Source organism: Dipodomys merriami, unplaced genomic scaffold, assembly GCF_024711535.1.
Source record: "Dipodomys merriami isolate MVZ:Mamm:240054 unplaced genomic scaffold, mDipMer1.0.p SCAF_202, whole genome shotgun sequence".
Taxonomy (NCBI): Eukaryota; Metazoa; Chordata; class Mammalia; order Rodentia; family Heteromyidae; genus Dipodomys; species Dipodomys merriami.
Genome location: NW_027203405.1, coordinates 448,238 through 473,428, shown reverse-complemented (window position 1 = coordinate 473,428; position 25,191 = coordinate 448,238). Strand labels below are relative to the sequence as shown.

Sequence of the window (25,191 nt, the reverse complement as noted above, 5' to 3'; positions counted from 1 at the left end):
GGCTGCCAAGCCAATCAGGCGAGCCAGACCCAGACGGCTGCAGGTACGGGTAAGAACCACGGCAGGAAGTCCCTGCTCCCAACGCAGGCTTGCTTTCCAGCTCCTTCTGGCACACCTGTGAGAGGTCACACGGGGCTCCTGCGGCAGCGCCAGGAGGAAGCGAGCGGTGTGGAGTGCTCAGAAGTGATTACCATGACACCTCCACTTCCTCTCCCCACTGGAACTCCCCACGGAGACGGCTCCAGGCCAGTGGCTGCGCCCCAGGAGGGAGCCCCGCCAAGCCCTCCGTGGTGGGATCAGGGGTTAGCAGACCTGCCAAACAGTGGGGAGGGGGTTCCCTGCCCCTCCCTGCCCCTCCCTGCCCCTCCCTGCCCCTCCCTGCCCCTCCCTGCCCCACCTCCGCACCAGCCTTCCTGAGCTCTGAGAGCCAGTCCCACAACTTGGGCCCCAGGAGGAGGCTGTGTGAATCTCTGGGTTTACAGCCTGGCCAGAGGCTCGGGTCAGGAGTAACGCGGGCATCTGGCTCATGAAGATGGGGGGGAGGACATCAGAAGAGGAAAACGTGGATGCCGGAGTGTCCTGAGGGGTGGGGACTGGCCGGGGTGGCGTGAACCCCACATCTGGGGTCACAGCTGTGAGTCAGAGCCGTTTCAGATAGCAATGACACTCCTCTGGTACATCCATCACAGCTGACCTCTTCCAGAGAACCTTCTAGAAGGCCTGAGATGAACTGGCACAGTGAAGCTGGGCAGGAAATGGTAAATTCCAGCCAGGGGAGGAGACTGCCCCCCCCCCCGCAGAGGTCACCTGCTCACAGAAGCCTGGCCCCCAGGCCCCCAGAGGAGGAATGTAGCAGAGTTGTGTGGAGGTGGGGGGGGTCCCCTGGAGAAGCCAGGACCTTAGGAGGGGAGTGGGGGAGGGGCTGGACCGGGGTCAGGGGAGACAGTTTTGGTTAAGAAGTGGTGAAAATGTGGGAGATGGACAGAGGTCACAGTGCAGAACTCTGTGTGTGTGTGTGTGTGAGTGTGCACGTGCACACACACCTGCTGGTACTCAGGCTCAGCTCAAGGCCTCAAACTCTCACTTGGGTTTTGTGCTCCAGGCTGGTGCTCTACCTCATCAACCACAGCTCTACTTCTACCTTTTTGGTGTTTCATTGGAGATAAATTCTACAGCCTTTCCGCTCAGGCTGCCTTTGAACCTCAATCCTCAGATCCTAGCCGCTGCATAGCTGGGATTACAGGCGTGAGCCAGCTCATGTAGGTACCTAGTGCAAGCTGCAGCCAGTTTGGTTAAGGGGCACGTTTGATGCTATGTTGCTCACAGGCCGCCTGCTTCCTTCCTCCTGGCATTAAAGAGCCCCCAAGCCCCAGGACTGCTGCTGACTTATTCCCTCTCCACTACCCTATGGTAGGGGGCTTGTGCCCCGGGGCTGGCACGTGCCACGCGAGCCCTCTGCATGCAGGCCAGGCTCCCGCCGCCCTTTTGGTTTATTTGTTTGTTTTTTGAGACAGGGTCTCACTAACTTTTGCCGGGATGGCCTTGAACGCACCACTCTCTTGCCTCTGCCTCCCAGTGTCCGAGAGCCATGCTCCCTGTCCAGCAGAGAGGCCAAGGCGGCCCCTCTCCATGGCACGCCCCCTCCAACCCTAGAGGGGCTGGAGTGGGAGCTGGCAGTCCAGGGAAAGCAGGCGGGAGGCAGCCAGCAGCCTGGGCCGCCTGAGCACAGGTCTCCAGCACTGCCACAGGGCTGCCTCATCTCCATCATCAAGTGCATCCTTCCAGAAATGGGTGCTGGGTACAGTGTAGCTCTCAGGTCTCTGACCTCTGCCCAGCCTTGTCCCTCCCTGGATGCCGCCCAGGCTGGAGTGCTGGGGGCCCGGGGCACGGTGCTGTGGTCTGAGACGCACACTGAGGTGAGTGGTGTCGATCCTGTCCTGGGCCCGGGACAGGGCGGCGTGCTGGGCAGGGTTGGGGTGGAGGGCAGGGATGGGGGAAGGACAGAGAGGGAAAGAGGGAGCAGAGGAAGAGGAGGGAGGAGGGAGGGTGGGAAGGGAGGAGGAGAGAGGGGAGGGGAGGATGCGGGAAGGGGTGGGCGCCCACACAGGCCCCGCATCGTGGGCACAGCCCAGGGCGAGCCGTAAACGCTTCTGCAGCAAATCAATTCTACAGAGCAGTTTGTCCTCTCTCTCTCTAGCTGGCCCCGGGAGGCTGGGCGGAATGATCTGGAACAGGGTCAAGAGAGAGCCAACTGCTGTCTTCCGATGGAGCTTCCCCAGGGCCTTCAGTAGAGCGTGGGGACGGAGCTTCCCCAGGGCAGGGCGGAGCTTCCCCAGGGCAGGGCCTCCAGGCTCCCGCCCCCTCCCCTGCCAAGAGAAGCAACCCTGGGCCCCGTGGGGGTCCCAGGCAGGAAGCAGCTGGAGAAGAGCGCAGGGAGGGATGCCAGCCCCACCTGTTCAGCGTGGATGAAGACACGGATAGCGTGGGGTCTTTCAGGCAGGGTCCCCTGGGCCTGTGGCCACCCCAGCTGAGCCTCCTGGTGTTGACTCTGCAGATGACAGGGGCTGGCTCCCTGTGCTCAGAGAGGACAAGCAGCTTGTCCCAGGCTACACAGCCTGGAGGGCAGGGCCTGGACTGTGCCGGCAATCTCTGGGTCTAAGGGGTCAGAGAGGATGCCTCTCCAGACAAAGACAACCCCTCCCTGCCACCTGGCCCACCCCTTCCCCACCCCCTGGCCCTGAGACTCTCTAGGCCTCTCAACCTCCCTTGGAAAAAAACAGAAAACAGAAGGCTCTGGTAGAAACCTTTTCTATGAATGGCCCAGGCCCCGCCCCCTGCAGCCTGTAGCAGCCAATCAGAAAGGGGCTGCTGCGGCTCTGGGGCAGGGGCCCTCTCCCCTGGGGTGTGGGATTTCCCTCCCTCAGACCCAAGGCCCCCAGCATCCCCCCTTGCTCAGCCCGCCCCACATTCTTACAGGGAAAGCTGCAGATTTAAACCGCAAATTAAATTTTAATGAAGCTGCTGGTAGTACCCCGTGCAATATTGATGAGATCACGGTGTCCAGCCGGCAGGCGCTCGCCCCAGAAAGCTTTTTAGGATGTTATGCAATATGGAACCAAATTAATTACTGGCAACAAAGGGCTCCGCGCCTCTGTAGTGGTGCTGGGCTGCTGGGCGTGGAATGGGCGTGCTCAGTGTGGTCCAGTCTCAGTGGGCGTGGAACAGGCATGCTCACTGTGGTCCAGTCTCAGTGGGTGTGGAATGGGCGCGTTCACTGTGGTCCAGTCTCAGTGGGCGTGGAATGGGCGTGTTCACTGTGGTCCAGTCTCAGTGGGTGTGGGACGGGCGTGCTCAGTGTGGTCGGGTCTCAGTGGGTGTGGAACGGGTGTGCTCAGTGTGGTCCAGTCTCAGTGGGCGTGGAACGGGCGCGCTCACTGTGGTCCAGTCTCAGTGGGTGTGGAACGGGCATGCTCACTGTGGTCGGGTCTCAGTGGGCGTGGAATGGGCGTGCTCACTGTGGTCGGGTCTCTGTGGGCGTGGAACGGGCGTGCTCAGTGTGGTCGGGTCTCAGTGGGTGTGGGACGGGTGTGCTCAGTGTGGTCCAGTCTCAGTGGGTGTGGAACGGGCGTGCTCAGTGTGGTCCAGTCTCAGTGGGTGTGGAACGGGTGTGCTCAGTGTGGTCGGGTCTCAGTGGGTGTGGGACGGGCGTGCTCAGTGTGGTCGGGTCTCAGTGGGTGTGGGACGGGCGTGCTCAGTGTGGTCCAGTCTCAGTGGGTGTGGGACGGGCGTGCTCAGTGTGGTCGGGTTTCAGTGGGTGTGGAATGGGTGTGCTCAGTGTGGTCCAGTCTCAGTGGGTGTGGAACGGGTGTGCTCAGTGTGGTCCAGTCTCAGTGGGTGTGGAACGGGCATGCTCAGTGTGGTCCAGTCTCAGTGGGTGTGGAACGGGTGTGCTCAGTGTGGTCGGGTCTCAGTGGGTGTGGAACGGGCGTGCTCAGTGTGGTCGGGTCTCAGTGGGTGTGGAATGGGCGCGCTCAGTGTGGTCGGGTCTCAGTGGGTGTGGAATGGGCGCGTTCACTGTGGTCGGGTCTCAGTGGGTGTGGAATGGGCGCGCTCAGTGTGGTCGGGTCTCAGTGGGTGTGGAATGGGCGCACTCAGTGTGGTCGGGTCTCAGTGGGTGTGGAATGGGCGCATTCACTGTGGTTGGGTCTCAGTGGGTGTGGAATGGGCGTGTTCACTGTGGTCAGGTCTCAGTGGGTGTGAAATGGTGCGTCCTTTGTCAGGTCTCCATGGCAGTTGGAGAGGAAGCAGAGACTTCGGACTCAAATGCCAGCACGTGACACTCGCTCGGGGCACAGGGGAGGAGGAGAAAGAGAGAGAAAGAAAGACATACGTGCTTGTGAGAGGGGTGCTAAGAGCAGAGAGAGAGAGGGTGTGTGTGTGTGTGTGTGTGTGTGTGTGTGGAAAGGCCTGCCAGGGTGCAGCGCAGGGTGCACTTGTGTGTGAACAGAGAGTTCTGCCAGGGCACATGCGTGTGCATGCACATGTGTGTGAATGGAGGGTTTCTGCACATGAGTGTGTGTGTGTGAATGGAGAGTTCTGCCAGCATGCACTGTGTGTGTGTGCACATGAGTGTGTGTGTGTGAATGGAGGGTTCATGCACATGAGTGTGTGTGAATGGAGAGTTCTGCCAGGGTGCACTGTGTGTGCGTGCATGCACATGAGTGTGTGTGTGTGAATGGAGAGTTCTGCCAGGGGGCTCTGTGTGTGCGTGCACACGAGTGTGTGTGTGTGAATGGAGGGTTCATGCACATGAGTGTGTGTGTGTGAATGGAGAGTTCTGCCAGGGGGCTCTGTGTGTGTGTGTGTGTGTGTGTGTGTGTGTGTGAATGGAGAGTTCTGCCAGGGGGCTCTGTGTGTGTGTGTGTGTGTGTGTGAATGGAGAGTTCTGCCAGGGGACTCTGTGTGCATGCACACGAGTGTGTGTGTGTGAATGGAGAGTTCTGCCAGGGGGCTGTGTGTGTGTGTGTGTGTGTGTGTGTGAATGGAGAGTTCTGCCAGGGGACTCCGTGTGCGTGCACACGAGTGTGTGTGTGTGAATGGAGAGTTCTGCCAGGGGACTCTGTGTGCGTGCACACGAGTGTGTGTGTGTGAATGGAGAGTTCTGCCAGGGGGCTGTGTGTGTGTGTGTGTGTGTGTGTGAATGAATGGAGAGTTCTGCCAGGGGACTCTCTGTGCGTGCACACGAGTGTGTGTGTGTGTGAATGGAGGGTTCATGCACATGAGTGTGTGTGTGTGAATGGAGAGTTCTGCCAGGGGGCTCTGTGTGTGTGTGTGTGTGTGTGTGTGAATGGAGAGTTCTGCCAGGGGACTCCGTGTGCGTGCACACGAGTGTGTGTGTGTGAATGGAGAGTTCTGCCAGGGGACTCTCTGTGCGTGCACACGAGTGTGTGTGTGTGAATGGAGAGTTCTGCCAGGGGACTCCGTGTGCGTGCACACGAGTGTGTGTGTGTGAATGGAGAGTTCTGCCAGGGGGCTGTGTGTGTGTGTGTGTGTGTGTGTGAATGGAGAGTTCTGCCAGGGCGCACTGTGTGTGCGTGCACACGAGTGTGTGTGTGTGAATGGAGAGTTCTGCCAGGGGACTCCGTGTGCGTGCACACGAGTGTGTGTGTGTGAATGGAGGGTTCATGCACACGAGTATGTGTGTGTGAATGGAGAGTTCTGCCAGGGGGCTCTGTGTGTGTGTGTGTGTGTGTGTGTGTGTGTGAATGGAGAGTTCTGCCAGGGCACATGCGTGTGCGTGCACACGAGTGTGTGTGTGTGAATGGAGAGTTCTGCCAGGGGGCTCCGTGTGTGTGTGTGTGTGTGTGTGTGTGCGTGCACACGAGTGTGTGTGTGTGAATGGAGAGTTCTGCCAGGGCGCACTGTGTGTGCGTGCACACGAGTGTGTGTGTGTGAATGGAGAGTTCTGCCAGGGCACATGCGTGTGCGTGCACACGAGTGTGTGTGTGTGAATGGAGAGTTCTGCCAGGGCACATGCGTGTGCGTGCACACGAGTGTGTGTGTGTGAATGGAGAGTTCTGCCAGGGGGCTCCGTGTGTGTGTGTGTGTGTGTGCGTGCACACGAGTGTGTGTGTGTGAATGGAGAGTTCTGCCAGGGGGCTCTGTGTGTGTGTGTGTGTGTGCGTGCACACGAGTGTGTGTGTGTGTGAATGGAGCGGTGTGCCGGGGCGCACTGTGTGTGCGTGCACACGAGTGTGTGTGTGTGAATGGAGAGTTCTGCCAGGGGGCTCTGTGTGTGTGTGTGTGTGTGTGTGTGAATGGAGAGTTCTGCCAGGGCACATGCGTGTGCGTGCACACGAGTGTGTGTGTGTGAATGGAGAGTTCTGCCAGGGGGCTCTGTGTGTGTGTGTGTGCGTGCACACGAGTGTGTGTGTGTGTGAATGGAGAGTTCTGCCAGGGCACATGCGTGTGAGTGCACACGAGTGTGTGTGTGTGTGAATGGAGAGTTCTGCCAGGGTGCACTGTGTGTGCGTGCACACGAGTGTGTGTGTGTGAATGGAGAGTTCTGCCAGGGGGCTGTGTGTGTGTGTGTGTGTGTGTGTGAATGGAGAGTTCTGCCAGGGCACATGCGTGTGCGTGCACACGAGTGTGTGTGTGTGAATGGAGCGGTGTGCCGGGGCGCACTGTGTGTGCGTGCACACGAGTGTGTGTGTGTGAATGGAGAGTTCTGCCAGGGGGCTCTGTGTGTGTGTGTGTGTGTGTGTGCGTGCACACGAGTGTGTGTGTGTGTGAATGGAGCGGTGTGCCGGGGCGCACTGTGTGTGCGTGCACACGAGTGTGTGTGTGTGAATGGAGAGTTCTGCCAGGGGGCTCCGTGTGTGTGTGTGTGTGTGTGTGTGCGTGCACACGAGTGTGTGTGTGTGTGAATGGAGCGGTGTGCCGGGGCGCACTGTGTGTGCGTGCACACGAGTGTGTGTGTGTGAATGGAGAGTTCTGCCAGGGGGCTCCGTGTGTGTGTGTGTGTGTGCGTGCACACGAGTGTGTGTGTGTGTGAATGGAGCGGTGTGCCGGGGCGCACTGTGTGTGCGTGCACACGAGTGTGTGTGTGTGAATGGAGAGTTCTGCCAGGGGGCTCTGTGTGTGTGTGTGTGTGTGTGTGTGCGTGCACACGAGTGTGTGTGTGTGTGAATGGAGCGGTGTGCCGGGGCGCACTATGTGTGCGTGCACACGAGTGTGTGTGTGTGAATGGAGAGTTCTGCCAGGGGGCTCCGTGTGTGTGTGTGTGTGTGTGTGCGTGCACACGAGTGTGTGTGTGTGTGAATGGAGCGGTGTGCCGGGGCGCACTGTGTGTGCGTGCACACGAGTGTGTGTGTGTGAATGGAGAGTTCTGCCAGGGGGCTCCGTGTGTGTGTGTGTGTGCGTGCACACGAGTGTGTGTGTGTGTGAATGGAGCGGTGTGCCGGGGCGCACTGTGTGTGCGTGCACACGAGTGTGTGTGTGTGAATGGAGAGTTCTGCCAGGGGGCTCCGTGTGTGTGTGTGTGTGTGTGCGTGCACACGAGTGTGTGTGTGTGTGAATGGAGCGGTGTGCCGGGGCGCACTGTGTGTGCGTGCACACGAGTGTGTGTGTGTGAATGGAGAGTTCTGCCAGGGGGCTCCGTGTGTGTGTGTGTGTGTGTGTGTGCGTGCACACGAGTGTGTGTGTGTGTGAATGGAGCGGTGTGCCGGTCGCGCAGCCCAGGCAGACCCCACAGCACATGTGGCAGGTTTCCCCCAGACCTGCTCTGTAGCGCCCACACTGCCCTGCACAGCCCTCCAGCGCAGGGGCGTTGGCCAGTGCCTCCCGCTGGGGACTGCACCCTCACCCCACACCACGGGAGGGCCAGGCAGCGGCCTGGCCTCCATCCTGCTCCCGCGCCACCTTGGGATCCCAGCTGCTAGAGGCTCAACACTGACCCAAGCCGGGCCAGGGTGTGGAGCAGGGCTGGTGAGAGGTGGGCGAGGCTGTGGAGCAGGGCTGGTGAGAGGTGGGCGAGGCTCTGGCGCAGGGCAGAAGCTGGAGCCAAGGCAGCGTGTGGCCTGAAGCAGCCCCTCTGGGACAGGGGCCACCCAGCTCTGGGCCCGCCTGTGCCTTTTTTTTTTTTTTTTTTTTTTTGTCAGTCATGGGGCCTGAACTCTGGGTCTGGGCGCTGTCCTTCAGCTCTTCAGCTCAAGGCAAGCACTCTACCACTTGAGCCACAGCGTCACTTCTGGCTTTTTTCTGTGTATGTGGTGCTGAGGAATCGAACCCAGGGCCTCATGCATGCCAGGCAAATGCTCTACCACTGAGCCACCTTCCCAGCCCTACCTACCACCTGTGTGTGTGGAGAGGTCAGCTCTCCCAAGTTGGAGCAACGTGAGTCACAAGGCTGTGACTACAGGGGGGACAGCAGGGCCCACCCCTCAGAGGATCCCCACGCCCAGGCCGGTCCTCACAGACACCTGCGGCTCCTGAGCTGGCCCAGGCCTGGCCACCCTCAGCCCCTGCTGGATGCGGTATAGACTGACAAAGCCACAGAACACCATGCCAGCAGAGCCTCGTGCGGACCGAGTGACAAGGATGTGGAGGGCCAAGGACCAAACGTGGCTGAGGTCGGCAGAGCAAGCGCAGGTCAAAGAACCTGTGGCCAGTTACCCAGGTAGCTAGCCACCAAGGCCAGGGGCTAAATGCACATGCCTTGCCATTCATGCCGAATGAGGTGCTAATTCCACAGACAGCACAATTTGGGGCCGTATGATCCAAAAAGGGACTACATGCAGAAACATCTTGCAAAATGCAAATCAGAACAGCGCTGCAACTCCATCTTCCCGGGAGCCTGCACACCCCAGGCAGCACTGCTGGTGGGAATGGAGGCGCGTGCAGTCTCTGTGGAAGTCACAGAACGTAAAACCACCATATGCTTCTAGATATGTACCCGAAGGGGCAGAAGCCACACCGCACAGGCCCGCGCCTGTGCTTATCACCACACCATCCACTCAGCCAGGCTGCGGGGTCAGCCTGGGCACTCACAGAACCCATGAGCGGAGAAAGAAAATGTCCACATAGCTGGCTGCTAGTGGCTCACACCTGTCATCCTAGCTACTCATGAGGCTGAGAGCTGAGGGTCATGGTTCAAAGCCAGCCTGGGCAGGAAAGTCCATGAGACTCTTATCTCCAATAAGCCACCCAAAAAAAACCCCCCAGAAGTGGCGCTGTGGTTCAAAGTGGTGAAGCACCTTCAGTGAAAGAGCTCAGGGACAGTGCTCAGGCCCTGAGTTCAAGCCCCAGTGACTGAAAAAAAGGAGGGAAGAAAGAAAGAGAGGGGGGTGGGGAAGGAAGGAAGGAAATGTGGTATATACACACCATGGAGGTGTAGCTAGTCAGAAAGAAGAATGAAATTCTATCATTTGCCGGAAAAAATAAGACAGAATGAGACATCATGTTAAGTGAAATAAAACAGTCTCAGAAAGACAGACATGTGTTCTCTCAAGTGCAGACTCTAGATCCATAAACAAGACCAGGGGGAAGACACAAACCTGCATAGCAGGAGGGACCAGGGATGACGAGGGACGGAGGACAAGGATAAAAATGATTAAAGTACAGCGGAAACAGGTGTGGAGATGTCATAATAAAGCCATCATTTCACGCACTAAAAACAAAATACCTCTTATATGCAAGGGCCTGAGGAGTTTCCTTACACTCTTCCTTGTTTTTTTGTTGGTCATGGGGCTTGAACTCTGGGCCCGGGCACTGTCCCTGTGCTCTTCAGCTCAGGGTGAGTGCTTTACCACTTGAACCACAGCACCACTTCTGGCTTTCTGGTGGTTATTGGAGATAAGAGTCTCACGGACTTTCCTGCCTGAGCTGGCTTTGAACCACGATCCTCAGAACCGCCTCCTGACTAGCTGGGATGACAGGCGTGAGCCCCTGATGCTCAGCTTCTTCCTTTGGTTCCACGAATCATTTCTCCAGCACACGGGCCCCTCCCTAGGGCAGCCCTTGGCTGCCCCTCCCCCCGCCCATGCCACTGGGCTCTGGGCTGTGGCACCCTACTGCCTGTGGCTACCAATGGCCATTCTGTTCCCAGACAGGCACCAGAGCTGCCTGCTCCTGGGTGGACAGAGGCCCCGGGCTAGCTAGCTGCGAGCACTGGCCTCCACCCCCAGGTTCCCCCTCCCCCCCTGCAGCTGTGAGCGATGGCATCTGCGCACAGGCTTTGTTATAACTAGTCCCTGCCTGTGCGTGCCATTTTCATTCTGAAACACTTTTATGCCTCCACTCATTGTATATTTCATACGCCCTACCTCTCCTGGCATTCAGCAGCTGGTAAAATGGATGTGCAAGGACGCAGCGGGCAGGCGGGCAGCCCCAACGCGCGGGGCACCAGCCAGAGGCCTCTAGCGGGAAGGAGCGTCCTATCTCAGGGACAACGTTAATGCAAAGGGTGGGGGTGGGGCTCCTGCGCATTTACAAGCTTGGCGTCAGGGGGGCGGGAAGAGGAGTGATGGAAGGCATTTTGAAGCCCAGAAAGCAGTGTACAGATGCGGTAGGGCTGATCTGCTGTCCTCCCCATTATAGAGAGCAGAGACGGAGTGAATAAAGAAAATGTGTGAGATACACCGCGTCCCTGGAACAGAGTCCCAGCTGCTCCCATTCTGTTCTCTTTTGACCACTGCGGTTTCTCAGGTGGTCTCCCTCCTGGCTTGGCCATACCCCCACCACCCTAAAGTTATTCCAAGGGCCGGGCACCAGTGGCTCACACCTGTCATCCTAGCTACTCAGGAGGCTGAGATCTGAGGATCGCGGTTCAAAGCCAGCCTGGGCAGGAAACTCTGTGAGACTCTTTATCTCCAATGAACCATCAGAAAACTGGAAGTGGCGCTGTGGCTCAAGTGGTAGAGCGCTCACCTTGAGCTGAATTGCTGAGGGACAGCGCCCAGGCCCAGAGTTCAAGCCCCATGGCCAACAAGGACAAGAACAACAAAAAAGATTCTAAGGCTGGAGGGTCAGACCTCAGACCAGTACGGGTCAGCTCATGCTGACCTTCTCCCGTGTGATAGTGAACATCTACCGATGGCTGGGCTCCGGGACTTGGCCATTCTAAGATCAGAATGGATGTCTAATCACCTGGCCTGCAGGAGCTCAGGCATCCCTCCCTCAAAGTCTTCCCTGGGCCCTGCATTCCCGCTCTTCCCAGAATACTGTACCACCCTTGCCCCAACCAGCATGGAGCCAGGGAGCACCCACATAACCTATCTCCCCACTCCTTCCCACCCCAGCGGCCAGCCTGACCCATTCACTCTGAAGACTGGGCCTGGCTGCACGGCCATTCTCCCAAGCTCCCGGACGGGGCACCCTACGCCCCACCTGCTACTCCTTGTGCGGAGTCGGGGTGGGCTGCCCGCGGGGTGGGTGGGATTGTGGCTCTCAGGCCCTCCACAGCCGCATCTTCTTCCCCACACGTGTGACCCCGGCTCTGCATTTCCCTTTGGGCAATGTGCACCCACCCTCCCCCCCTCTCTTGGCCCCCTCCGGGAAACGCCGCCTTTGTCCTGCTGAACCCCGGCCCATCCACCTGCAGCTGGCTGGCCAGCCTCGTCAAAGGTGCTTGGTCCGGACCCGTGGGGCATCTCCTCCTGCGGGCTCTGGGCCTCTCCCACACTCACCTCTGCAAAGGCCTGGTGGACTCTCAGGCTGGGAGGGCTCAGACTGGGGGTGCCCCCGGCCGGCACCCACACATTGCCTAACTCGTAGGAAGCTGGGTCCTGGTCAGGGTGGTGGCTCTGGACCAGCTTATGAGGTGCTGGCCACAGCGAGGTTCTGCACCCCAGCCTGGGCCCCGCCCCGCCCGGGCTCCCGTTGCTCCAGCGGTGAAGACCCTGACGCCGCAGCTGAACTTCGCTGTCAGGTCTGCGCACGCTGGCCTGCCTTCCCACCCAAGCCGCCCCTCGCTTCTGGGCTCAGAGTGAGCACAGCCTTCTTCCCCACACTACTTTCTTTTTCTTTTTCTGTTGGTTGTGAGGCTTGAACTAGGCCTGGGCGCTGCCCCTCAGCTCTTCAGCTCAAGGTGAGCACTCTACCACTTAAGCCCACAGTGGCACTTCCAGTTTTCTAGTGGTTTATTGGAGATAAGAGTCTCACGTGGACTTTCCTGCCCAGGCTGGCTTTGAACTGTGATCCTCAGATCTCAGCCTCCTGAGTAGCTAGGATGACAGGCGTGAGCCACCAGCGCCCGGCCCCACACTACTTTTAACCAGTGACCACGGAGCCCAGGGAATGGAATTATTGGTCCATTTTCAGCAAGTTTACAACTGATGGATGAACAAAAAGTTGGTTATCATTGATGTTTAAATATGTACACTTACTGTCCAGTAAATCAGAAGCTAACAAATACTCAAAAGGCATCCTGTTCTACTTTTTTTTTTTTTTTTGGGTGCTATACTGGGGCTTGAATTCAGGATCTCAGGCTCTCCCTCAGTTTTGTTGCTCAAGGCTCGTGCTCTACCACGTGAGTCACACCTCCAGTTTCTGCTTTTTGCTGGTCCATTGGAGATCGGAAACTCTCTCTTTTTTTTGGGGGGGGGGTGTCCAGTCGTGGGGCCTGAACTCTGGGCCTGGGCGCTGTCCCTCAGCTCTTCAGCTCAAGGCTAACGCTCAACCACTTGAGCCACAGCGCCACTTCCGGGTTTTTATTTTATGTGGTGCTGAGGAATCGAACCCAGGGCCTCAGGCATGCAAGGCAAGCGCTCTACCACTGAGCCACCTTCCCAGTCCTGTCTCTGAGCTTCTTTGCTCAAGACTAGTGTGCTACCACTTGAGCCACAGCTCCATCTTTTTGGTGGTCAATTGGAGATAAGCGTCTCCAGGAGGGGCTGGGAACGTGGCTTAGTGGTAGAGTGCTTGCCTAGCATGCATGAAGCCCTGGGTTCAATTCCTCAGTACCACATCAAGAGATCGGAATCTCTTGAGTCTGTCCAGCTTCCATGGCAGTGCTCAGCTCGCAGTCTCGGGTAGCTAGGATGACAGGGCCAGGCATTCCCTGGGGCTGGCCTGGCAGAGTGCTCTGATTGGTGTGCCAGGCCTCCCGGAGGTCGAAGCCACAGGTAACCAGGTGGGACTGCCAGTAGCCCTCCCTCCCCCTGGGCTCCCGCCAGGCCCCGCCCCGCCCCTGACCCCCGAGCGCCTGCCCAACTCCCTCCCTCTGGAGCCAGCAGCCTAGGCCTCGTGGGTTTTGGAATAACCCACCTTCCCGATGCTCCCTTCCCGCCTCTGGCTTCCCCCAGCGCTGCGAGGCAGAGGCGACAACGGGAGGGAACCCCCACAGCGCTCCCCCAAAGGATTTAAGGCAGGGAGGCGGTGGCGGGGCGGGGCTCCGGCGGGCGGGGCCTGCTCCTGGGCGGGGCCTGCGCGTGCGCCGCCCCGCAGGCCGTTTAAACTCGGCGTATGGACGGACGGATGGACGCTGGGTCTGGAGGGGCCCAGAAGCCCACGGCCCTTGGACCCTGCCCCAGGGCCCTCCTCCCCCGTCCCCTTCCCCTCTGGGCTGCCCACCCCTGTCCTTTGCAGCGGGGTGATCAGCCCCTCAGTGCCCAAGTGCCGAGGTACGGCATCCGCACTGCCTCCCCGGCGCCCCGCAATCGGGGGACGGCCTAGGGTTAGACGCGTGGGGGGTACCGCAGGTGCAGGCGGGGTCCCCGCACCCGAGCCGGGACGGGGGCAGACGCTGCCTACGCGGCGCGCGGCCCTGACACCGGCCCTCCGTCCCCGGCCCGGCCCCCGCCAGCCCGGCTGCGCGCGCACGCTGCCCGCCCGCGACGGGGACCCGAGGGGGCGTCCGGCCGCGCTCCGTGCCGGCCTGGAGGCCGGCGGTGGCGGGAACCCCGCACCGTCTCCCCGTGCGGAGCCCAGGACAGCTGCGTGCGGGCCGCGGGGTCCCCCTGGCGCCGGGAAGCGGCGGTCGACCGAGGCGCGGGCTGTGCGGAGGCCTGGCGGCTCTGGCTCGCAGCCGCGGGCCGAGAGGGCGCAGGGCGCGGGGGGTGGGGGGAGGTGGGCGTTCGTCCTCCGGCCACCCCAACCCTTCCAGTAAAAGGTCGCGGAATCAAGGAAGGAACGAGGGATGGCGGGGGGGGGGAGGAGCCGGGGTCACCTCGACCCCACTTGGACTCTCCCTGCCTCAGTTTCCCTTTCGGTACAATGGAGCTTGGCGATAACCAGCGCTGTTGGCCGGGGCGGGGCGGCGGCTTCATCCCTAACCTCCGGCCCCCAGGCGGGCATCGAACCGGGGTTGGAATCGGGTGAGCCTGCTGGACAGTTCTACCGTCCGGAGGAGGCGCGAGGACGCGGGGTGTCTGTGCGTGAAGCACTGGGGTTGTGGGCTCTGCAGGTGGACGCTCCTGGGCCCCGAGGTGGGACCAGCGGGGGGGGGGCGCGCGGGGAGCCGAAACCCTAGCGCGTGCACGCGCGCGCACACACAGGGGCTCACACACAGGGGGCTTACACACACAGGGCACGCGCACACACAGGGGGCTCTCACACACACACACAGGGCGTGCGCACACACAGGGGGCTCACACACACACAGGGCGCGCGCACACACAGGGGGCGCACACACACACAGGGCGCGCGCACACACAGGGGGCTCACACACACACGGGGCTCTCACACACACACAGGGGGCGCACACACACAGGGGGCTCTCACACACACAGGGGGCGCGCACACACACAGGGGGCGCGCACACACACAGGGGGCGCGCACACACAGGGGGCTCACACACACACACAGGGGGCTCACACACACACAGGGGGCGCACACACACACAGGGGGCGCACACACACACAGGGGGCGCGCACACACACAGGGGGCGCGCGCACACACAGGGGGCTCACACACAGGGGGCGCACACACACACAGGGGGCGCGCACACACACAGGGCGCGCGCACACACAGGGGGCTCACACACACACACAGGGGGCTCACACACACACAGGGGGCGCACACACACACAGGGGGCTCTCACACACACACAGGGGGCGCGCGCACACACAGGGGGCGCACACACACACAGGGGGCTCACACACACACAGGGGGCGCGCACACACACAGGGGGCGCGCACACACACAGGGGGCTCTCACACACACACAGGGGGCGCGCACACAAGGGGGCTCACACACACAGGGGGCGCACACACACACACACACGGGCACACACCGCCCGGCCGCCCGCGCCTCGCCCCGGGGAGGGCGCTTCCGGAGCGCGGAAGGCTTCTCCGCGGGTCCCCAGGCGCTGTCTGTCCGGAATGAGGCGGGCGCGGGGCTCAGGAAGGGCGGCTCCGGGAAGTCCCGGGCCCGCACGCGCGGCGGCCGGGAAAGGGGTGCGCGGGAGCCGAATCTCCGTGGGGAACCCCTGCGGGATCTTCTCGGCCCCGCGCGGACACCTCCCCTTTTTGGCCTGGTGGGCACGCGGGGCCCCTCCAGCACGCGGGGATTGGGGGGCGCGGACCCGAGGGCCCCCCGCCCGGTCCCGAGCCCCGTCGGAGATGGGGGATCACGCGGGTGGAGTCGGGGCCCGACCCCCCCCAGTCCGCGCTCGGTCGCGCTCGGTGGGGGGGGGCCGCTGGCCGCGGGGGGCGGGGCGGGCCCAGGCCGCGCCCCCGGGCGACCCCCGCCGCGCGCGGCGAAAGCGGGATTCCTCCCCCGCTGACGTCGGCGGCGCCGCGGCCCCTCCCGCGGCGGCATAAAAGGCGCGGGCTCCGCAGCGCCGGCGACAGTGGGGGCCGGACAGCGCGGCGGAGAGCACGGCGCGGAGCGCAGCGCGGCCCCCGGAGCGCGGGCCGAGCCGCAGCCCAGCCGAGCCGGGCCCCGCAGCCATGCCGGCCGGCCGCGCCGCGCGCACCTGTGCGCTGCTCGCCCTGTGCCTCCTGGGCGGCCGGGCCCAGGATTTCGGGCCGACGCGCTTCATCTGCACCTCGGTGCCCGTGGACGCCGACATGTGCGCCGCGTCCGGGGCCGGCGGGGCCGGCGGCGGCGGGGCGGAGGAGCTCCGCACCAGCGTGCTGCAGCTCCGCGAGACCGTGCTGCAGCAGAAGGAGACGATCCTCAGCCAGAAGGAGACCATCCGCGAGCTGACCACCAAGCTGGGCCGCTGCGAGAGCCAGAGCACGCTGGACGCGGCGCCCGGCGAGCCCCGCGCCGGCGCCGGCGGCGGCCGCAAGCAGCCCGGCCCCGGCAAGAACACCATGGGCGACCTGTCCCGGACGCCGGCCGCCGAGACGCTCAGCCAACTCGGCCAAACTTTGCAGTCGCTCAAGACCCGGCTGGAGAACCTCGAGGTGCGCGGGAGCCGCGGTCCCCGGGCCGGGTGGCTCGCGCGCCCCCTCCGCTCCCCGCCCCGCCCCGCCCTCGCGCGCCGCGGCCCCGGCCCGTGGGCGCCCCGGACCCCGGCCGCGCGCGGACGCCCCGCCGCCCCCCCCCCCCGCGCCGACCCCCCCCGCGCCGCCCCCCGCGCTGAGCCCCCCCCCAACCCTGTGCCCCGCAGCAGTACAGCCGCCTCAACTCCTCCAGCCAGACCAACAGCCTCAAGGATCTGCTGCAGAGCAAGATCGACGACCTGGAGCGGCAGGTGCTGTCGCGGGTGAACACGCTGGAGGAGGGCAAGGGGGGCCCCAGGAACGACACGGAGGAGCGGGCCAAGATCGAGAGCGCCCTGACCTCCCTGCACCAGCGCATCAGCGAGCTGGAGAAGGGTAAGCGAGGCTGGACGGCGCGGCGGGCGCCTCCCGCCCCCTCCGGGCCCCTCGGGGCCCCTCCGGCATCGCCGCCGCCCGGCCCGGCCTGCCCGCCCCGCTCCCTGCAGGGCTGAGCCCCGCTCCCGCTCCCGCTTCGGGGTTCCCGAGGCTCTGGGCTTGCAGTCCATGTTCCTGGAGATCCCTCCGTGTGTGTGTGTGTGTGTGTGTGAAGGACGGCATGCTGCACCCCCTCACGGAGACACACTCACACTCACACACCTGGGATGTTCAAGTCTCATTTGTTTAATCTTCAGCAACTTTGTGCTTGCAACGGTGGCAGGCTTCAGCTCTCCCTGGTGAAGGAAGGCTCCTCCGGCCTCTCCAGCCGGGAGCTGAGCCGCCTCTGCCTTGGGCTGCTGAGCCCGTTTCCTTCCCGTCCCCGTCTCCCCCCCCCATTCCTGGGATCCTCACCCATCTATCGGTCCTGACCCCCCCTCCAACACTGCCTCCCCATCTTCTCTTCTGAGTGACCCAAGTCCCCGCAGCCTGGGTGTCCCCACAGCCCTGTCAGCCACTGGCTGAAGCCGGCCCCACTCTCTGTGCCCACGGGCCAGTTCTGTCTTGAAGTGGCAGAAATCAAACAAGGTTGTAAAGGGGGGGGGGCAGCCGAGCTCAGAGCAGGGACACGTGACCCCGCTCAGACCGCAAAATGTGCCGGATGGATTTAAACAGTGCCATCTTAAGGCCCGTTATGTAACTGAAAAACAGATCTGGGGAGAGAGGGACCTCCGGAGGGAGGGGGGAGGGAAGACAGGGATTGGAAAACACTCCTGAGAGGCCCCACGGACCCTCTCCCTTCTCTGTGGGGCTCAGTTGGGGTGGGGGGTGCTTCATTGAGAGAGCCAGCCATGCCCTGTCTAAAACACCTGCCTTGCTTACAAGAGGAGGAGGAGGAGGCCACTGCTGGCCTGCCGGACGCCTTCTAGAAATCCCTCCTGGCCTGTGGGACTCCCTTCCCCCTGGGCTCTGGGCGCAGCCGGAGCTGGCTGGGTGCTTGCGTCCCTGCGCTCTTTGTGGGCGTCGGTGCTGGATGGGAGCACTTTCCACCAGGCAGTCACCGGGGTCAGGACCATAGCCAGTGAGGGCGGGTTTAGGGTCAGAGGGTCCCCGGGTGGTGACTGGAAGCTGGGGGCTGGGGGCCGTGTGAAAGGGGGAAGCCCCTAGCCCTGGAGCCCGAGTTTCCGGGAAGCTTATCCGACACACAGTGGCATCCTCAGAGCAGACACTTTGGGGACCCTCCAGGTGGTTCAGAGGAGGGGGCGGGCTGTGGAGCAGCAGGCTCAGGCCTGCACAGTGTCCTGTCTCCAGGGCCGCAGGGGGGCTGGGGAGGCACCAGCAGCCTCTGGTTGTCTTGGGCCGGGTCCAGCACGGGAGTGCTGAGGAGAGGTGAGGAGTGGCGAGGGGTTCGGAGCACTGTCACCATCTGGAATCAGGTCAGTCCCCACAGGGGCTGCTCTGAGGGGAGCTGGCCCACTTCCCTCCTCCCCCGTGGCTGCACCTTCTCCGTTTGTTCACGGGGGTGCGCCGGGGCCAGCCTCATTCCTCCCCCGCCCACCGGGGAGGGTGCCCAGGCTGCTGTGTGTGCTGTACCCCCACCTCACCGCCCCAGGGGTGGCCCCAGGGTGCAGGGACCTGGGGTCAGCTTCTTCAGCTGCCTTTGCGCCCAGCTGGCGGCTCGCAGCTGGGTGGGGACCAGACACCACTCTGCCCACAAGCCCTGGGGTCAGCGAGGGGCAGGTGTCGGGACCGGTCTGTCCTCCCCAGGTCAGAAGGACAACCGTCCTGGTGACAAGTTCCAGCTCACCTTCCCGCTGCGCACCAACTACATGTACGCCAAGGTGCGGAAGAGCCTGCCCGAGATGTACGCCTTCACCGTGTGCATGTGGCTCAAGTCCAGCGCGGCGCCCGGCGTGGGTACCCCCTTCTCCTACGCCGTGCCCGGCCAGGCCAACGAGCTGGTCCTCATCGAGTGGGGCAACAACCCCATGGAGATCCTCATCAATGACAAGGTAGGGCCCTGGCTGGGAGGACCGGGGAGGGAGGACCGGGGAGGGAGGACTGAGGTGGCCTCATATTGCAGAGCCATCCCCCCCCTTACAGGACTTGAAGGAGGTGGGAGTGGAGCCCAGAGGGGGAGGGGCACCCTCACTGTCTGTCAATGATAGGGAGAGCTGGAAACTTCCAGAAGCCTTTGGAGGTGGGGGTGGAACGTCTGAGGACGGTCATCCTGCGGATAGGATTCTGGCTGCTGCTCTGAATGGCTCTGACTGGCTCCCCCTCCCCCCACCTGGGGACCGTAGAGGCTCTGGTTGCCTCTCTTTTAGGTGTTAGGTGTTTCTCACTCAGCCTTACCTGCGGGGGGCCGTGTATCCGACCCCTTAGGAGAGAGCAGCCATCACCTCCAGAGAGCTCTTCTCCTTCCTGCCCCCCCCCCCCCGCCCCACTGCTTCAAGCCCCCCTCCCCCACCGCAGGCCACCCCTCAGTTACCTCTGGTCATCAATGGCCAAATCTTAACTGGGAACTGGATCCCCAGCCCTCACTTGTGACATCGTGTCCTGGGAAGGGTTAGGCTTTTCTGGGCCCTGTTTCCCCAAGTGGAAAATGCCTGAGGCCCATCCTCTGCCACACTGCCCCTGGGTGGGGGAGAGGGCAAGAGCACCAGAGTCCGGGGCTGGCCGGGGCTTCCCAAGGCCCACCCCCCTTCCCGCCTTCCCCCTCCCCAGCCTCTCAGATTCTGCAGAGCTGGCCAGGCGTTCTAACCAGAGCACCTGGTGGCTGAGGATGGCCGGTTGGAGGGGAGGAGAGGCCCAGCGGGGCGCCCTCAGCCGCCAGGGCTGACTGGGAGGCCGGAGGGCCAGGTGACTCTCAGGGTCCCTGGGGGATGCACCAGGCTTCCCGGGTGACCTGTGGCCCTCCCCGGGTGTTCAAGTCTCGGAGAGTGCTGTGGGCTCTCTGCCGTGGGCTGTGGATCCGGGAGGAGCCCACGCGGGCGTGTTGGTGGTGCCAGGCTCTGGTGCCACATCATGGTGGGCGGCCCCCCCCAGGTGGCCAAGCTGCCCTTTGTCATCAACGACGGCAAGTGGCACCACATCTGCATCACCTGGACCACCCGGGACGGGGTGTGGGAGGCCTACCAGGACGGCACCCAGGGCGGCAGCGGCGAGAACCTGGCCCCCTACCACCCCATCAAGCCGCAGGGCGTGCTGGTGCTGGGCCAGGAGCAGGTACTGTTGGCTTGGGGGCCGGCGGGTGGGGGGAGGGAGGGCATGGTGACTGGGAATGGGGGAGGGGAGCCACACGGGGTGGGTGGGCTCAGGAACCCCCGCGGGGCAGCGAGCTGGGGTGTGTGCTCTTGGGAACAGCAGGAAGGCCCTGCTCTGTCAGCTTTTAGCAATGAATAATTTAGTTCCAGCGAAGTGCTTCCGCTTCCTCTGGGCCTGCGGGTGGTGCGCCCAGGCTGGGAGAACCAGGCTCCATTGCTCCTGGGACAGAGTGGGCCATAGCTGGCAGAGGGGTGTGTGAGAAGGCACCCCCACCCCCAGACTCCTGCTGAGCCCTGGCCCCGGCTGGGGCGGGGTGGCTGCGGGGAGGGCAGAGCCCAGGCCCCCCCATATCGTCTGCTTCTGGAGAGGAGGGGGCAGTGCCCCTTGTGTGGCTGGGCTCGCTCAGGGACAGACGCATGGCCCAAGACCAGGGACGGGAGCAAGACCGGCGCGCTCAGGAGGCACAGACACCCCCACATCCTCTGGGGAGAGGCCCTCAGCTCACCTAGACAGTCCCCCAATGCCTGTCCCTACTTTTCTCCCAAGGACGCTCTGGGAGGAGGGTTCGATGCCACCCAAGCATTTGTGGGCGAGCTGGCCCACTTCAACATCTGGGACCGCAAGCTGACCCCCGGTGAGGTGTACAACCTGGCCACCTGCAGCACCAAGGCGCTCTCCGGCAACGTCATCGCCTGGGCCGAGTCCCAGATCGACATCTACGGTGGAGCCACCAAGTGGACATTCGAAGCCTGTCGCCAGATCAACTGAGGGGCCAGGGCCAGGGCCCGGCCCCACGCCCACCCCCGCCTGAGCAGCACCACCCGCCGCCGTCTCTTCTCTCCCTTTCCCCCAGGAATGAAGCAAGGCCACGGCCCCTGCACCTGCACACAGCCTGGTTTTGTCCTCCTGCACATGAAGCAGTCCCGGCTCTGCACCATCCCTGAGGGCACCCACTTCTCCCTGGGAGCCCTGACTGTTTCCCAGGCATGCTCTAGTCACTGCAAAAGCAGGTGCATGGACTCTGGACTAGACAGACGTAGGTGAGAGGGGGTGTGTGTGTGTGTGTGTGTGTGTGTGTGTGTGTGCGCGCGCGCGCGTGTGCCTGCGAGCCTGTGACTGGAGGATCAGCTTTTTCTTTAGAGTGAGCTGTGTGTCTCCTCCTTCCTTTGTGGGCTTGGGAAACCTCACCATGGGTCGGCAGTCTCTGTCTGCCAGCTTTGCTGGCTGCCCGGGGCTGTGCTGCGTCTCCCACGCACCTGTTCGTCTTGCCAGCCTCTTGGAGCACCATGGTTCTCTTTGACATAATAAATGTCTCTTGGTGGTTTAAGGCTGGGGAGGGGGAGGGGGTGTCCATGGGAAGTTTGTATCTGATGAAGGGCAGTACGGACTGGGGAGCAACCCCCCTCCCCCCGCATGCCTCCCCATTTGCTCCATCCCAGGGCCTCGCCCCTGGCCTTCCTGCCTCCCGGAAGGCAGGGATGCAGCATTCCTTTCCAGTCGCAGAGCTATACCCCTTCAGCTTCCACGGCTCTGAGCAAGGAGGGTTCCAGCACAGCCCTGGGATGCCCGGCCCTGGCCCCCTCCCTCCCTCTTGTCTAACCGGAGACTAAGTGGGGAGCCTGGGATGACAGAGGCACAGCTGGACCCGGGGAGCCTCCATGGCACCGAGGCTAGGGGGCCGAAGCCCTCGGAGACGTGGCTGGCTTGGGACTTCCCCAGGGGTGGGGGAGGCTGAGCTCCCGCGTGGGCCCAGCCTGGCTGGGACAGGTCCTGCAACCCTGCTCTCCACACCGGCCTTCCGCAGCCCCAGCCAGCCACCAACGCAGGCCTGGAGGGGAGGTGTGTGTGTGTGTGTGTGTGTGCGTGTGCAAGCGTGTGAGTGTGAGAGAGAACACTCAGAGGTTGTGCCGAGGGTAGGGAGAGCCTCCTGCTTTGTCCCTCCATCTGGCGGGCACCAGCCCGAGAGCACTCTGGACTCTTGTCTCCAGAAGTCGAACTAGCGAAAGGCTGGCAGAGCCTTTCTGGCAATCCTCCACGCTGCCCGGCTGGTCTGCAGCCGCAGCGCTTGGAGGGGGCAGGTGTCCGGTGCCGGCTGCTGCTCCCGGGACACCTGTCTCCTTCCGCCCGGGCCCTTGTCCTGTGGGAACCTAGTGCATCCGTGTGTCTGTGTCAGTGTCTCTGTCGCCGTACTCGTGGTGTCTGCACGGTGCCGGGGCCCGTTCCGCAGCGCTTCCCTCGCGCGGGTGCGCGGAGCGCCTGCCGCAGCCTCGGTGTTTCTCAGTGGCTTTTCTTAGATATTCGTGCTTCCTCCGTGCCCATCGGGTTGTGGCATCCTTGGGCCTGCGGGATCTTCTCCGTGTGTTTGCATGTTCCTCGGGGTGGCGTGTTCCTCGCTCCCTGGTCCGGTGTGTGTTCCCCTGCCTGCATGGACTTCTCCGGTTCTGTGTTGTGTGCTGAGTGCCACCAGTGTTCTGTGACCACCCATGTAACTGCCACAAAATGGCTGGGTAAGCAAGCCAGGGGTGTCGAAGGAGGCGTAGAGCCACGTTCCTCTCCTCCTCCTCCCCCCTACACCCCAAACACAACAAGAAGCATTTCTATCAGGTGGGTTGAGAACAAGCAGAATGATACTCTTGGTTGGGAGAGAGAGGGAGAAAGAGAGAGAGCAAGCTTGGAATCACCTTTCCAGACCAGATCGATTCCCCCCCCCTCACTCCAGCTGTCTGGAGGCTGCTGCCAGGCAAGGCCCAGAGCCGCCGTGCCCAGGGCCGGCCCCTGCCACCAGCCCCGGCCCCTGCCAATACGACCACAGTCCACCTCGGTCCAGATGGGCCGGGTGGGGGCTGTCGGTTCAGGACCACAAGCCATCCTCTGCCCTAGCTAGAGGGCAGAGCACACCCCAATGCTTATGCCTACGTCCCCTCCCTCCCCGTCCCCTCTCCCGAGGAGCCCACGGTGCCAGGGACCGAAGCTGAGATTTAGCTCCCGCCCCGCCCCCCATTGGAGTCTGTGCCGAGCCCCCCTCCATCACTGTGCTCACTTGGCACTTGGCTGGTTCCGAGAAAGGTAGATGACACGGCTGAAAACCCCATCCACACAGTTCCCAGCGACTCCGTAATCTGATTGACGCTCCCTCTTGCACTGAATAATACATGCCTCTCTCAGGTAAGCCATTTTATAAAATAAGAAGATAAAAAGCACTGTAGAGACAGTGTTTGCTTTTGCCAAGCTGGCGTCCGATCGCTCCCGGGGCGTCTGGGGTGGGGGAGCTGCCACCGAGGACCCCTGGGGGCTCTAGATCCCACTGGAATCGTAAGCCTTCTTGCTTTTGATAATAACACAGTATTATTTCTCTTACTGTAGAAGAAAAAAGTTTATTACCAAACAAGAGTATTTTTATGCGAGAATAGGACAAACCTATAAATGAATTATCTCAACCTATATCCCCCTTGGGAAAAAAACAAAACTTTCAGACTCCACCAAAATGTAGGACTGAAAGATGTATTTTGGAAGAAAGAGATACATTTTGTATGCTTTCTTTTCCTTTTGTAGACTCCCAGTTTATTTTCTAAGACTGCAAAGATCACTTGGTCACCAGCCCTGGGACCTGAGACCCTGGGGGTGTCGTGGGGGAGGGGAGGGAGGCCGGTGTGGGGTTCACAGCCATTCCAGCGAGGGGCCCCCTGTTGCTGAGCCCCGAGGCCGAGCGCGGCGGGCTCTCTGTCTTGGAGCTGGTCGTCAGCTCCAACCTTGATAGAAGCAGGGCTGCGCGGTGTAACGTGAAGAGGCCAGACTCCGCGGTCCCACAGCGGTCCGGATTTCATCTCAAACACAGTGTGTACATTTATCCAGCTAAGGACGGGAAATGTGTCGCTTCTGTGCAATTTGTTAAAAGGGAACGAGTCATTGAGGAGAAACAAAAGCCCAATACTTAGAGTCCCAATTCTGTCTTCTTTGCCAAAAAATAAAAATTGAAAACAAAAGCAACCCCCTAGAGTTGATATTGTTACCATGTACATACTGTAAAATAGGAAAGAGAATTGATGTATCTTACTTTTTCATTATTTGCTAACCAAAGTTGTACATTTTTCATACTATCGGCAGCCTTTTGGGTGTCAGGGGTCAGAACCACGGGGCCCGCCCCACCCCATCGGCAGTTCTGGAAATGCACTATTTCTACTGGTATTCTTGCTTTTTTTCTTTTCTTTTTTTCTTTTTTCATTTTCTTGCTGAAATGACATGAATTGTTAAGTTTATTTTTACACAGTAAAGAGTGAAGAAAGACTGGTTTCCTTGGACTGTTTTTCTTTCCCGAAGCTTGCTGGTGGCCCTCTGCCCGGCTGGCTGTACTGTGGTTTTCTGTCCCCACCCGCAAGGCACCATGGCTGCACTTCTGGGGGCTGTGAGCCTCTGTCAGACTGTACCGTGTTTGCGCCTCCGTCAGACTATACTGTGTTTGTGCGCGAGCCTTGGAGCCTCTGGCACATGGGAGCTGGGGGGGGGGTCCTCAACCCCCCAGGAGCAGCTGCTACAGAGGTGATTTCCCAGCTTGGGGAGGCCGCACAGCCTGGGGTACAGCAGCCGGGCTCATCCTCCATGAGTGGTTGTGCGTGCCGCCCTCCCAGCGTGCCCAGACCCCTTCCCTAAGCGCGAGTTGAAGGTCAAGCCTGGTCCCCAAAGACGGGATGGAGTGCTTGCCTTAAGCCGGTGTCTGGGGAAGGTGCTTCCTGGCCAGGCTTGACCTCCCGAGGGGCAGGAGGATGGGCGTCCCGGGTCCTGGTGCTGATGCAGAGCCCCCTGAGGTCCTGGTTGCTTGGTTCCTCCCGTGCCCGGCTCAGCAGGCAAACAGCCGTTCTACACAATGCTACAGGGCGCTGGGCTTTGTGGGGCGAATGAGCTGCTGAGGGTGGGGGGGTACAGGGAGATGGTCTGGTCTCATGGCAAGGCAGGCAGGCCTGAGACTTGGGTGCCATCTTGGCACAGGGCCAGTGGCTGGATACCCTCAGCCGGGTCCTGTGGGGGACAGGGGCACCTTCAGGGAGCCAAGGGTGGTGCCTGCTCCCAGGCCACACGCCATCTGGAGCTCCAGCCCAGGGAAGAGCACAGATCTATGTGTGGAAGA

The 25,191-nt window shown here is 61.8% G+C and overlaps 1 protein-coding gene across 1 annotated transcript; it reads left to right on the top strand.

Annotated features, from left to right (window-relative positions):
- Window positions 1–15,872: 15,872 nt before the first annotated feature.
- Nptx1 (neuronal pentraxin 1) lies at window positions 15,873–24,358 on the top strand. The gene is made up of 5 exons (XM_070031601.1): window positions 15,873–16,349; window positions 16,556–16,763; window positions 18,570–18,814; window positions 19,851–20,030; window positions 20,616–24,358. Exons 1-5 carry the CDS (start codon window positions 15,888–15,890, stop codon window positions 20,835–20,837), a joined length of 1,317 nt encoding a protein of 438 aa, XP_069887702.1. The 5' UTR covers window positions 15,873–15,887; the 3' UTR covers window positions 20,838–24,358.
- Window positions 24,359–25,191: the final 833 nt, after the last annotated feature.